The following is a 14,603-nucleotide window of genomic DNA, read 5'->3' on the forward strand; positions in this document are numbered from 1 at the left end:
CTTCCTTCCTTCCTTCCTTCCTTCCTTCCTTCCTTCCTTCCTTCCTTTCTTTTTTTCTCTCCAAGGTATGCTAGTTTATATTTTTGCTGCGCAGTCGAAAATCAGGACAATGAGCTCTTGACGCTAGAGATTGTGCATCGTTACGTGGAGCTGCTGGACAAATACTTTGGAAACGTAAGTGTTGTTCTCGTCTATTCAGAATCAGTCCCTATTTCAGTTCTTACACCAGTGCTATCTTTCCTTGCATTGCTTCTCCCTCTCAAGTCTAAAGCATGAATTGCATGGGTACAGGGTCCAGAATGTGAGGCGTTCCCCCACTTCCCATGATTCTTTGTAAACAAAAGACCCACAGCTTTCAAGAGGCAGGCCGTGTCTCTGTCTTCAGACCACAACCGCACTAGAGACCCTGTTCAATGAACTGGAATTTAGTTGTGAAGGATTCCTCGATCTTTTCCTTCTCATTCTTCATTGACTGTCATCTCCCTTCTGTTTTGACTTTTCCATCCCCTCTCCAGCTTCTTTTACTAAGTTCCAAGTGTTCTTTTATATTCTTTATATGTTAAAAAAATGCCAAACAAATCAACAAGAGAAAACCCAAATCCCTTTCCTTCCTATTGTTATTTAGTCTCCATGCATTTATTGCCAAGTAGGATTCCATAGAAGGGGCAGCGACCTCAGAACCCATGTGCTCTGGGGCCGCTTAGAGCTTGGGTTCCACCTTTCCGGCTCCAAGGAGATCACAGAGTTACCACCAGCCCCTTCCTAATGGTCAACACCAGTGATGCTTCTTAAATCTTCACCTGCTCACCTCCCTGCAGTGCTGGATCCTTGCTCGTCACCACACCTCTTTATTTTGCCACAGCCCCGAGTTCTGATTCTCATCCCGTTTCTAAAGGCCCCTCCTTGGTTTCTGCCCCCAGCTCCCTTCCTCGCCCTGCCCTTTCTACTCTCCTTGCATGTCTGCCTGACTGTCGCTTCCAGAATCCATGACCATATGGCTCTTGCGCTCTGCTGAGGACGGTCTTCACTGGGCTTCCCACAGCCGTCTCAGTCTTTTGTTTTCTTCTTAACAACCATCTCAGCCTCAACACGTCAAGAACTACAGTCACCTTCTGCAAACCTGTTCTGTCTTGTGATTGAGTCTATTGTGTCCCGGGACCCTCCAATGCTTCCTTCTTTTTTCTTTCTCCACGCTTTGCTAAAGGCTGCCTTTGTCTATTCCGATTGGACTACAGTCCATCTCTTTGCTCCCACTCCCACCCGGTATAGATTTACTTGGGATCACAGTTTTCCTTTTCATTGGGACCTCACCTCTGGCCCTTTCTGCCTCTGGGCTCATCTCTGCCTCCCTTTCCTGGCTTGTCAGTTACCATCTTCCTTGCAATGCACAGATCCAGGGTGACAGACATCCTCAGTCACTTTCCATCGTCTATAATGAGTAACAGCCAAACATTGTAGCCTGGCACGTGAGCTTTCTAAACATCCATCCCAGGCCACTTCTCTGACCTTCTCGCTTTTCTCTTTTTATCCCTGACGTGCCCAGTGCTCCAGCAACATGGAACAGCCTGGTATTACCCGTAACTTGTGCAGGGTTTGTGTGGCCCCCAAACAGCAGGTCTCTCGAGATCATGACCTAGGACTTAGTCGTTTGATTTTTCAACACGTGTAAGCAACTCTGGGCCAGATTTTAGCAAATGTTCCAGAAACGTGTCATCCAGTTCACAGTCTCAAGAAATAAGTCATTGGATTTGGAGTGTTTTCTCTCAGTAATGTTCTCTTCCCCATTCCCCTGCTCGCTGGTTTTTATTAAGCGTTGTTGGGAGAGTTTGCTTCCATAAGACATTTTGTTCTCTGTCCAATGGAATGAGTAGCGTTTGCGGTATTGGTTGGGGTTTTATCAGATTTCTTGCAACGATTTTCACCAGCGTGAGCACTTGAAAGGTTTTTGAAAGAATTTTCTCTCCCTCCCTCCCTGTATCCTTTTGATTCTCCTTTATTCCCTTTATAAATGATGTTAGAAGATGACCTTTAATGTTGCTTCAGAGATTCAGGTTGTTGGTCAGTATACAGAGTAAGACAGGCAGACCATTTTTCTTTGTCTTCCTCTTAGGTTTTCTCTAAGTTATTTATTTATTTATTTATTTATTTATTTATTTATTTATTTTTCAGTATATGAAATTTATTGTCAAATTGGTTTCCATACAACACCCAGTGCTCATCCCAAAAGGTGCCCTCCTCGATACCCATCACCCACCCTCCTCTCCCTCCCACCCCCCGTCAACCGTCAGTTTGTTCTCAGTTTTTAAGAGTCTCTTATGCTTTGGCTCTCTCCCTCTCTGACCTCTTTTTTCTTTTCCTTCCCCTCCCCCCATGGGTTTTCATTTTTTTTAAAGAGAGATTTGCAAACATATAATAGCATGTTTTCAAACTTGAGATTAGTTAAATTTATGCTTTCCATTATTCAAATGAAGCCTGACATTTTGAAATCCACTGCAGACCTGGCCTTTTGTAAAGGCCTGCAGGAGTTTTTGTGAGGCCCAGGCTGCCCTAGGACCTTCTGCCCCTAATTTCCGCACTGTGGTTTGAACTATATGTTTTCCTAGATTTACCCAACTGTGATAACGTGAATTGGGGTTAAATTTCGGTCTTAGTCTTATCACGACACATTGCTTTCTTAAGACAATCTAAATCACCTTCACCAATGCTAAGCTCAGTTAAGATATAAGGAGAATCAGAATGAATTCCTATTTCTCTAACATTAATTTTTCATCCTATTGTGGCGTACCTTTAGAAGCTCTGTCTTTGCCACGGACCAAAATTTAATTCACTAAAAAATTCAATGAATCTTTTATTAAGCTAAGAGCAGCTAAGAGCAATTCAAGGCTATGTGCCCAGTAGGTGTTCAGTTCTTATTAATTAACTGTGATGAGCAAAGGCTACCAGTACTGATTTTCATTGACATCATCTCAGGAATAATCTATTTCTCTTTGGCACTCTTTTTTTCTTTGTTAATACTGAAGGTTTCCTTGAATTCTGCCCTTGATATTATCCAAGAGAAAACTTTGTACTGTGTTTCTCTTACAACAGTGGAAAATATTACCTTCCTATGGCAGATCAATCAAACTCTCTGGCTACTAACTTATGTATTTTTTGAGCATTTTTCCATTCCAGGGAGACTTACACGGATTAACTAGTTAATCTTTCAATCTTCCGTAAACAGCATTAACCCCAATTTACAGAGGCTACGAAGAGATGCCCCAGAGTCTTAGAGTAGATAAAGGCCTGTTTGAGGATTTAGCCACCTGCCGTATTTTCCCATTACAGGCTGTGGTGTGAGTTTTTGCTGATGTGCTCAGAGGGTATGGGTGTTGCTATCCCAAAGAGGCTTGATCTTGATTTAGGAAGTTTTCTTCTAGGAGGAGGAAGGCTCTGAGTCCTGTTAGGTCCTGAGTGAGTGGTGCCCAGTCACCCACTAACCAGACCCATGATTTGGCTTATGATAGATCTCTAATTTCACAGATAAGAAAATAACACTCCAAAAGGTTAACAGAAATATTTACTTTGCTTAATCTCATGGGGCTGTTGTGGGGATCAAAGAGACAGTGTGATCGACAATACTTTATAAACTGTCAATTGCTATGTCGTTGTACCTTAAACTGTATTATTTTATATATGGTTTTATACATTTGCTATATGTAATTTAAACTTTCTGTACTTACTTTAGAACAGAATTCAGTAAGAGAAGGCTCTTCTTAGACTCTATCCAAAAGTATTTAGTTAATGAAATGTCAGAAATACTCTTACGAAGTCATGTATTCTGCTCTAAGAGAAGACCCTCAAGCCAAATTAAAGCACAGGCTAAGTGGGACGCCTGGGTGGCGCAGTCGGTTAAGCGTCCGACTTCAGCCAGGTCACGATCTCGCGGTCCGTGAGTTCAAGCCCCGCGTCAGGCTCTGGGCTGATGGCTCAGAGCCTGGAGCCTGTTTCCAATTCTGTGTCTCCCTCTCTCTCTGCCCCTCCCCCGTTCATGCTCTGTCTCTCTCTGTCCCAAAAATAAATAAACGTTGAAAAAAAATTAAAAAAAAAAAAAGCACAGGCTAAGAGATCAAGGGTGAAATTAAATTATCACTGTTTCTGCCTTCTTATAAGCTTTCTTCCAGAGTCTATATATACACAAGAAAATGTGAAAAAAAAATTCAGATGCTCACGTGTTTATAAACATGGAAACCATTTATTTTTACATAATAGATGAAATGCGGTAATTTAAGCATCGAGGGCACATTCCTGATGTACTGGGACAGTACCCTTAAGTGGAATCACCAGTATTTGAGTAATTGGGCAGTTAGCTGAAGAAACCTGCATTTGGTCTAGGGTGCTCCGGGAGGTGTTTCCTGTTTCTGCTCTCAGATACAGTAACCCCTTGGGGTTAGGCTCAAAGAATAACCATAGAAGTAGCATTTTGGAGTTGCTGTATACAAAATCGTTGCTCATATGTGACACTCCCTACAGTTCCGATAGAACTTGTACCCCTGTTTCCTTATAACCTAGAGATAGTCACTGTACATCCAAGTTGCTGCTGTGTGTGTGTGTGTGTGTGTGTGTGTGCGTGTGTGCCTGCGCATGTGTGTTCTCTATCGGACTTTGCATGCCTGCGACTTTATTCCCTTCCCTTGAAACTAGATGCAGTCAGTTAACCGCCCCATGGCTGTCTGCGAGTGGGGTTTGAGACGTTCCTGAAAAACTTGCATTAGTATCTGCCAGGTTCACCTTGCAGGATCCCAGCTGCTGGTGTCTCCTAATGAGGCTTCCGTCTGTCTCCGATTCCTGTCTACGCCTGCCTTGAACTCTGAGGTTCCTCAGCTTTTGCTGCTGTTACTCCTGACTTCCTGCCTCTACTGACCTCTGGTAACTGCTTGCTCCTTGTGTCTTCTTTAACCAGACATACGCAGTTTTATTTCTAAATGGGATCGCATTCCGCATGGTCGTCTGCAACTTGCTTTCTTTTCTTTCCCCTCTCCAAAGGTACCTTGGAGTTCTTTCCCCATTTGTCCATGGAAGTCTCTCTCATTCTTTCCAACTTGTACATGGAATTTCCACACCGTCACAACAGACAGAGAGGCAGACGGACTGTTGCGGGAGGGAGGAGGTAGAGATAGATGTATACACCCACTTGTTGTGGATTTACCCGCTTACTGCTGTTTTCTAGTGAATGAGGAGACCAGGACCTGTGCAGGTAGTTGGAAGAGTTTTTCTGAGCTGGCCATTTATGGTCGTGATATTTACCTAATGATTTACCTCGTAGAGTCTGCAACTCCATTGACCTAAGTCCTAAATACGTGAAGCAGTTTGCTAAAACGTTGACATCCGCTTCGTGTAACGTTATAGCCCTCAGTAGGATCAGAGAATCCGTGATCTGGGAACCCATTAATTCCCAGCCTCATAGAAACAAGGCCTAAATAGTGACTGACTCATTTGTCCTACAGATATGTCCTGCATCCTATGATGTGCTGGATACCGGGGATATTAAGATGACTGAGGTCTGTGCCCGAGCTCACAGTGCTGGGGGAGAGATCGATAAGTAAGCATACACTAGGGCCCACAGATGTAAGAGAGAACACAGAGCAAGTGGTGTGAAATCTGAGTGGGGGAAAAGAGGCTTTGGTGGAATCTCCAGACCCCTGACTTTTGAGTTTGGCCTTGGAAAAGTGAGCTTCATTTTGCCAGCAGCGTAAAGAAAAGGACATCTAGGGTGTATCCCAGGAATCGCTCGTATGTGCAAAGGTAAAGGCATAAAAGAACTCAGTGGACCGTGGCTGTAGCACGGGGGTGATGCTGACACAGGAAGCTAGAGAGAGGGGGGCCCAGGCTAGGTGGTAAAGAGTCCCAAAAGGCACGTAGAGGAATTAAAACTTTGTTCTGGACATAAGACCTTACACAGGACAGGAACGAGATCAGCACTTTAGCAGAGCGTTAGTCATTGTTGGCCTTGAGTGGGGACCGACGCCACCTAACAGGTCATTGCAGTGGCCTCGATGAGAGAGGTTGCAGGCCTGAGAGAAGGCGGTGAAAGGGTAGCAGACAGAAGAGGCGAAGGGGTGTCGTTTATTTACACGACGGAATCAACAGGAACTGACGACCAGACTGAGCGGCGTGAGACCCGAGGCAGGGGGAAAAGAATGACGGGGAGGGAGAAATCAGTGGCACTGTGGAGTGAATCCGGTCAAGCCCCAGATCGAATTTTCAGCTACTAAGCAAAATGGTCTGCGGGGAAGAGAATATGCTTAACTTCAGTTTGGCTGATGGTGACTTGGACTGAGGAATGTCCAGGCAGACATGTCTCCTGAGCAGGTGAAGATATTGGACTCGCTCCAGAAGGAGATCAGGGCTACACATCCAGGTTATGGGACCCTGGAGGCGAGACACAGCCATAGAGAGTCTGTGAGGTTGTCTAGAGTATATGTATCACAAAGAGAAGAAGCTCTCATGAAACACGCCAAGAAGGTGGCGTCACTAGAAGGTAAACGGCCTGAAGCAGCGGTGTTGATTTTGCTGATGTCCCAAGCCCCCCCCTCCAGAAATACTTCTTCACTGAATGCAAAGTAGCGGGGGAGATAAATCATCCAGCGAGTCTGAGAAAGAATCACCAGAGATGTTGGGCAAGAACAGGCCTTGAATGGTATGGCCAAGGTCAGGGAGCAAGGGAGAGATTTTTCAAGAGAGACATGGTGGAGCGTATCCAGTGCTACTGAGAGGTAAAGGAGGCGGAGGGCAGAGGGCGAGAAACTTGCAGTTAGCAGCAACCTTCCAGAGGGTGTGGAATAGGAACGGGGATGTCGGGGAGTTGAGGAAAACGTGAGAAGGAAAACACCAGGAGAGTGCCAGCGTGGCCAATCAGGGAATTGAAAAACAAGCCCTATTGGGATCATGAGGGGCGGCTCTCTTGCCTCTGGCTTCACTTGAACCACGAAATCTATTAGGCTCTGCTTTGGTCTCTGACAGTGGTTTTCCCCCTGTGGTCCCCAGACCTCCATCATTAGCATCGCCTGGGAACCCCTCACACGTGCAGACTCTCGGGCCTTACCCAGACCCGCCGAATCCCAACGTTCAGGGTGGGGGCCCAGCAGGTGCCTTCCGTGTGGATTCAGTGCGCTCTGAAGTTTGAGAACGACTGGCTTGTGGCATAATTTTGAGAAAAATTAGCACAGGCGAGCTGATTTGCCTCTGAGGAGTGAGCTGCTGATAGTCCTGTAGCTAGGAGCCCAGACTTACGGACCAGAGAGCAGGAGGAAGGAGGCGAGGCCCTCGTGCCTGACATCACTGGGGACTCGGCTTCCATTGGGGCAGGTGGAAATAGGAGCCATGCTGCCCGATCCCTCTCCCGAGTCTCAAATTTCTTGTTGTGACGTCAAAGAATATTATTTAAGGACATGGTCTGCTTAATAGAATGTGGTTTTACTTTTGCTAAAGCGCCTGGGATTCCCCACTTCTATTTTTCTGTCCTTAGAATACCATTTGATAGTTTTCCCTTTGGTGTGCCTCCTGGGTGTGGCTGTTGGAAAAGCTTGAGGCTGATACGTGTTTCCCCTGCTGCTCCTGCAAGTTCACCGACACGTTTGTTTTTGTCTGACCAGGTCTGCGAGCTGGATATTATCTTTAATTTCGAAAAGGCTTATTTTATCCTCGACGAGTTTATAATGGGTGGAGAAATTCAGGAAACGTCCAAGAAATCTGCTGTCAAAGCCATTGAAGATTCTGATATGTTACAGGAGGTCAGTACAACGGGGACAGATAACGATGGGGACGATGATGATTGTGTGCTGGCCGACACTTCTTGAGGCCTTGACGCTGTGCGGGGTGCGGTTTTTAAGCAACTTACCAGTGTTCGCTCTTAAGAGGCGAGTGAACGGAGACACGGAGAGGTTAAACAACCTGCCTGATGTCACACAGCTGGGAAGTGTGGAATAGAGAGTTGAACCCAGGAACTTGGGCTCCAGAGTCTTGGCTTTTCGTGTGTGGCCGAGCTCTTTAGTGAGGGTACCTCAACTGTCAAAAAGGAACCAAAAGCTGGGTGCTGTTTTTTTTTCAGACATTTAATGAGAGGTATAAAAAGACTTTCATTAAAATATCTGTGCAATAGCAGTGCATTGTCACTCCGTTTGCCAGGGATATTAGAAGTTTATTATTGAAGATGGCATTTATCATTGTAATTAAAATTCCTTACACCTCCTGGCGAGACTGCAGGTGTGCTCCTATTTGCATAAGTAAATTGGGAATCCTGTGGTTTGCTTGCCAAGGTATAAATGGGCCCTGAAGCATCCATGTGGTTGTGCTCCTGACTCTGTGATATTTACATAAAATACAGTGGGTCTTTTATTTTATTTTTATTTTATTTTATTTATTTATTTTTTTTTAAAAATTTTTTTTTTTCAACGTTTTTATTTATTTTTGGGACAGAGAGAGACAGAGCATGAACGGGGGTGGGGCAGAGAGAGAGGGAGACACAGAATCGGAAACAGGCTCCAGGCTCTGAGCCATCAGCCCAGAGCCCGACGCGGGGCTCGAACTCACGGACCGCGAGATCGTGACCTGGCTGAAGTCGGACGCTTAACCGACTGCGCCACCCAGGCGCCCCTATTTTATTTTTATTTTAGAGAGAGAGAGAGAGAGTGCCCATGAGTGAAGGAGAGGGGCAGAGGGGGAAAGAGAGAGAGAGAGAGAGAGAGAGAGAGAAAGGGAGAAGGGCACAGGGAGAGAGAGAGACTCTCAAGCAGGCTCTCTGCTCAGCACGGAGCCCGATGCGGGGCTCGATCCCACGACTCCGGGATCGTGACCTGAGGCGAAATCAAGAGTCAGACACTCAACCGACTGAGCCACCCAGACGTCCCACGTGGGGCTTCTAGAAGCAGTGCAGATTTGCACCATACATCACACCTAATAAGAGAACTTACCTACATCGGCCCCTTGACTGCTCCCAAGGACACTGACGGGGAGCACGGCACCCCACTGACCTTTGGCCTCCTAATGAGGTGATCCCACCAACCCCAGCACAGGCCACCTCTAGGCACTTCTTCCCACAGCGTCACTGGGTCTTTCCACCTGCCTGTCTCACAATGGCAGGTCATGAGATTCCAGAGGATTACATGCTCTCTTTTAAAAAATGGCGTTATGGGGCGCCTGGGTGGCGCAGTCAGTTGAGCGTCCGACTTCAGCCAGGTCACGATCTCGTGGTCCGTGAGTTCGAGCCCCGCGTCGGGCTCTGGGCTGATGGCTCAGAGCCTGGAGCCTGTTTCCGATTCTGTGTCTCCCTCTCTCTCTGCCCCTCCCCCATTCATGCTCTGTCTCTCTCTGTCCCAAAAAAATAAATAAATGTTGAAAAAAAAAAAATTAAAAAAAAAATGGCGTTAAAGCCATTCTTCCTGCTGTTCAAGAAATAAGAGACTGGGTTAATAAAACAGCATCAGGGATGGTCTCCCAGCAACTTTTCTGGCACCTCGCTGAGCTGATGACTTATTCCAGCCCATCCGGGGGGAAGCAGAGCTCAGGTGAATGGACTCTGAGGAAGACACCTGTTGGAGTAGGTGCCGGAAGCATCCGCGTGTGCCTTTGAGGAGACTGGTTCATCTCCCTCTGGAGGTGTCCTCACCGCAAGAAATGCATTTAAACCTTCTGATGTTTGCTTGGCTCTCTCCAAACGCCAAAGGAAAGGAATTTTGCAAGGTGCTTGAGAAATCAGGGGTTTGGAAATTCCACAGGACAACCTTTCTTAAAATATGCCAAGGGCTATTTATAACCCTATCCTCAGGGCCCTTACTGTGGAGTCTACTTACGGGAGAAAGAGACTTTTTAGCGGGGTCTCGGGCACTAACGGTAATTGCGGCTTTCTGAACTGGGGCCAGGACACAATCTGGGTTATTTTGAATTCCTGCTCTGGAAGAAATACAGGGTTTTAAAGAGCTGGGAGTGCATCTGATGCTGCTAGTTCCACAGAAGTCTGGGAAGCAGGCGTTTCAAGAGAGAGCCCTTCCACAATTAAACGCTAACTGGTAGTTCGGGTTCTTGCTGATCGAGTGGAAGGTCTTGATGGGCAGGGCTCACGGGCCCCTCCGTTTAGCCTCTGTGTCCCCATGGTGACCAGGCAATGTCATGACTGCCCTCTAAAGCTCTCTGGGTAAACTAACAGCACCTGCCAAATAGAGACAACGTTATCAGCATTCTCTTGGGCTCCGGGTACTTCAGCTAAGTCAGTGAACGTTTGGGGAGCTAGCTGAAAAATGGGCTGTGTATATCTGGTCAGAAAAGTGTAGAATGACTAGGCACAAGCCATGTAATTACATAAAGAAAAAAAATACTGCTTCCTTTTTTTCCCTGTCCTTTGGACCTAAGCACATATTTTAGCTACTAAAGGTCAAGGGAGGCCTTTGTCACATTGCTTTTAGCCCCTAGAACTTTCCCTGACCCCTAATTAATAACGGTTTCTTAGAATAAAAAGGCCATCCTCGCACATTTAGTAAGAAGACACAGAGTCTTAAATTTGCAAATGCTCAAAGATTATTCTGAGTGTCCTGGGGCTCGGTGTTAGTGATATGGATTAAAAAAGAACAGATTAGGGGACCTGGGTGGCTCAGTCGGTTAATGTCCAACTTCGGCTTGGGTCACGATCTCACGGTTTGTGAGTTCGAGCCCCACATCGGGCTCTGTGCTGACAGCTCAGAACCTGGAGCCTGTTTCGGATTCTGGGTCTCCCTCACTCTGCCCCTCCCCTGCTCATTCTCTGTTTCTCTCTGTCTCAAAAATAAAGAAACATTAAAAAAAATTTTTTTAATAAAAAAATGCAAAGAACAGTTTAATTGGTTGGGGGTGACTTTTGGAGGTATCTTATTTTGTGGGTGACAACCCGTGGACAGTGGCTTGAAGTGATAAGAAAACAAACTGAAAGAGGAAGGTAGTTAGCTGACTACCTGGAGGGGTTGCAATTCCTGGCATCACCAGTGGGGGCGACGGACAGAAGAGGTTTCCCCACAAAATGAGGAGCCCGAGTCAAAATGGTGTCTCATTGGCTCAAGCGGGAGAATACCTTGCCTGTGTATGCGTGGAGGCATGAGAATGGCATAGGTGCATCCCCACATTGTCACCCTGAAAAGCACAACCCACGTTGGGGTACCTCGGTGGCTCAGTCAGTTAAGTGTCCTACTTCCAATCTTGGCTCAGGTCATGATCCCAGGATCCTTGGGCTCCACACCGAGCATGAAGCCTGCTTGGGATCCTCTCTCCCTCTCTGCCCCTCCCCTGCACGCGCTCTCTCTCTCTCTCTCTAAAACAACAACAACAACAACAACGACAAAAACAAAACCCACAACCCATGTTAACTGCTAAGCAAAGCCATAAAGCAGTAAAAACTTACAGTATGTACAGTGCGAAATCCACAAGGAACTTGGTGGTGCAAGAAGGGGTCCTGAGGGACAGATCCTGGTCCTCTTGTGAAACACAGAGCTCTTTAAGGTTGTGCCAGCCTTGAGTGTCTATTCCAACCTTGAAAGCAGGAAGCTCAAGAAAATACCAACCTTGTACGCTATTGATTCATGTAACTTGAGTAACAGCATGGCCCAGAAAGGGCAGTCGGTGTCGTCTGTAGCCGACTGAGGTAGCCAGTGGTGGGAGGTGGTGCCAATAACTAGAAGCCGGCAAAGTGACAATTCCAGAGGCTTTTGCTGGCCCAAGCCCCTTCCGAGGCTGCAGGCTCATGCGGTGGAATTTATAAAGGTAAGATATCGTAGCCGCAAAGCGCATGTAGCCATACAGTGAATACATTATAGAAGCATGTCAGACACTTAATGAATGAAAACCTTAGGCTATGGTTCTGGATTTTGGGATACTTGTCCTTTAAAAACGCATAATCTGTTACTGCCTTCCTCATTCTAAATCAACTTCATACCCAATTTTGTATTTGCAACTTTGTATTCCTTTTCAAATGGTATAAACTCTAGGTGCTAGAAAACAGGCGTGGGCCCCTGGCCAGTGTGATAGCCCTGCTAAGTTTGAAGACACCGGCAGCAATTGTAAGAGGAGATGCAGACAGGGCAGAGGGCTGGGGGTGTGGGCTTCTCTTGGCCAGTGCTCATCTGGAGGCGTAAGAGCTTTATAAGAAAGTGTGGGTGACCGAGCGCAAGTGTTTCAGCATAGGAGTCCTGGAATTCTAAACAGAGCTGGTGAAAACCCGTTGGAACGCCTGATTTCTAACCTTGGTTCCCTCTGAGTGATATTGCTTAGCCATGGCCTTGCCGTTTGGCCCATGCGGATCAATTGTCTTCCCGGCCAGGTGCAAGTGAATCATGCACCCTGAGGTTCAAGGTTAAGCACAGTTTGATCACTACTGATGGAGCTGACTGGGGCTTGGGCGAAAGAGGCAGGGGCGTTTCCCCAAGGCTGCCCCCCTTGAACTTTTGTATTGATTCGACGCAGGAGCCACTGTGTTACACAAATACATGTTTACAATAGAAGAGAATGCAAGAGACAACCCATTTATCTTGCATGGTAAAGGGCTTGCCCATCACAGTATATTTCAACTCTACCTTTTCTTCAAAAGTAGTGGCAAAAAAAATTATGGCCTTCTAGCATGTTGACAAACTTGCTAACTGGTGAGGAGGATGAAGGAAGTTCGCATACTTTGGAGGAAAGCCTTTTCAAAATACATGGAAGAAACCCTTAAGAATCCTAGTTTGTGTGTGCTTTTTATATCTTGCCAACAAGCGTAGAAAGATGATTTGCACAGTATCTGTAGCAATTCTGACGTTACAGAGATACAGTCGAGATTTCTCTACTACGTGTGCCTGGAGGTGGGTGCTCATGATCATTTAGGCACGTTTACCCGAAGTCAACAGTGGCATATCGGCAGCTGTTGCTTTAGAATTTCTCTTGTCGGACATTCTTTTTGGGATCAAGCGTAGCTTTTTCCGTGGAAAGTTATTAAGTTCCAGCCACATGGATGTGTCTGCACGTTACGCTCAAACTCTGAACCGCTGTTCTTGATCAGAATGCAAAGATTGATGTCCATCCCCGTTTAGATAACTTCTGTTCAATAACCGCAAACAATAAGGAAGTAAAAGAATGACAAAGGTTTCACATTCTGCTAAAGGCTGTCGAAGGGGCTCTTGTTCTAATTTCTCGTTCTCTTTCAGACGATGGAAGAATATATGAGCAAGCCTACATTTTAACCGCGCGTCTACTTGAGGACTCCCGAGTCCCCCACGCTGTGAGCCTGTCAATTAGCAGAACCTGCCGTCCAGTTCCTTGACGAGTTTCTGGCAGCATGCCAAAAATAACCTAAAAGGGATCCTTCGTTAACTAGCAATTAAGTTGTTTCACATAACATATTTATCGTTATTACATATCTGTATTATGCTGTACGTAACTACTTATTGTGGCTCTGGATGTTCAAGCAACTGCTTTATGACTCAGTAGGCTGGGTATGTGTCTACCGTGCTTTAATTCCATGTGATATTTTTAAGCTAATTTAAGTAAAGGTGTTGCAATATGTTTATTGTTGCATTCCATTCTCTACTGACAGCTGAATAATAACCCATGGTTTTGAACGTGAAATACATGTTGTATTATGAGTAATTCTTTTCTAAATGTTCAACTTTTTAAATTGTATAATAATTCAGAATTATGTTAATAGCTCAGAGTTCATACATAATGCTAGACATTGTTTTGTTTTTTTTTTTTTTGGATACACTTAGTAAAATGTAAATTTCAGTCCAGATACAATGTATCTGATTTTAATGTCCTGCATTCTTTATTTTTTCAGGGTTGGAATGAAGGAAAATAACCAAAGATAGTAAGGGACGTAAGTGGTTTTGATATCATGGAAGCTGCTATCTAGTCGAGATTTTCATTTTACCTTTTAATTGAATATAAAGGGCATTCCACTATAAGGTTATATTTTCCTATAAACTCTCTGTATTTATTAAGGATTTCAGACTTCTGGAGATACAGTGTCTATGACTTCCCTTATTATAACAATAATATAATAAAGATGAATAACAGTAGCAGTAATTATAATAACTACTACTATTTTAATAAGTTTTAAGGTTCCAAGCACTTAGCTGCTTGAGAGATTTTGCTTCAAACATGTTTTAATGTGTATCTACTATGTTTGACGACTGATTGCTTATTAGACTTACTTATTATAACAGCCTATATAGTAGATGCCCTTCCTCCTTTTTTACTTCCTCATGCCCCGAATTAAATATTTGCTGCTGATCTTTATTATTCTCAATATGTTGCATTCCTGATTTGCCGGAATGAAAGTTCTCTGTAACCAGGTAGTAAACGTGATCAGACATTACAGGGAAATAGCTCGTAACACTCTGTGTTGATGTCCCACCTCTGATGTCCTACGTGTGCATTTTCCATGTTCATTTTGAGGTCTGGTATCATTCGGGTTGGCGTGGTTAGGGATCCCTCATGGCTTTTCCTAAGAGAGCAGTGTGCTGGCTGTTGTATTCTTTCCCTAGAAGATCCTATATGGTGGACCTTTAGAGAACATGAAGGAAAAACGCCCTCTCTGATTCGTCTTGCCAGATATATTTAAGGAAAAATAAGAC

General features: G+C 45.2%; 1 protein-coding gene across 2 annotated transcripts in view; it reads left to right on the forward strand.

The window, feature by feature from the left end:
• Window positions 1–14,261, forward strand: part of AP1S3 (adaptor related protein complex 1 subunit sigma 3) — a 60,031-nt gene extending 45,770 nt beyond the window's left edge. For both annotated transcript variants that reach the window (XM_040450877.1, XM_040450876.1), the window contains exons 3-5: window positions 66–174; window positions 7,632–7,769; window positions 13,176–14,261. In XM_040450877.1, coding sequence (XP_040306811.1) covers window positions 66–174; window positions 7,632–7,769; window positions 13,176–13,211 — 283 coding nt within the window. In that variant the 3' untranslated portion in view covers window positions 13,212–14,261. The remainder of the gene's footprint in view (window positions 1–65; window positions 175–7,631; window positions 7,770–13,175) is intronic.
• Window positions 14,262–14,603: the final 342 nt, after the last annotated feature.

This window comes from Herpailurus yagouaroundi, unplaced genomic scaffold, assembly GCF_014898765.1.
Source record: "Herpailurus yagouaroundi ecotype Mexico unplaced genomic scaffold, PumYag 202, whole genome shotgun sequence".
Lineage (NCBI taxonomy): Eukaryota > Metazoa > Chordata > Mammalia > Carnivora > Felidae > Herpailurus > Herpailurus yagouaroundi.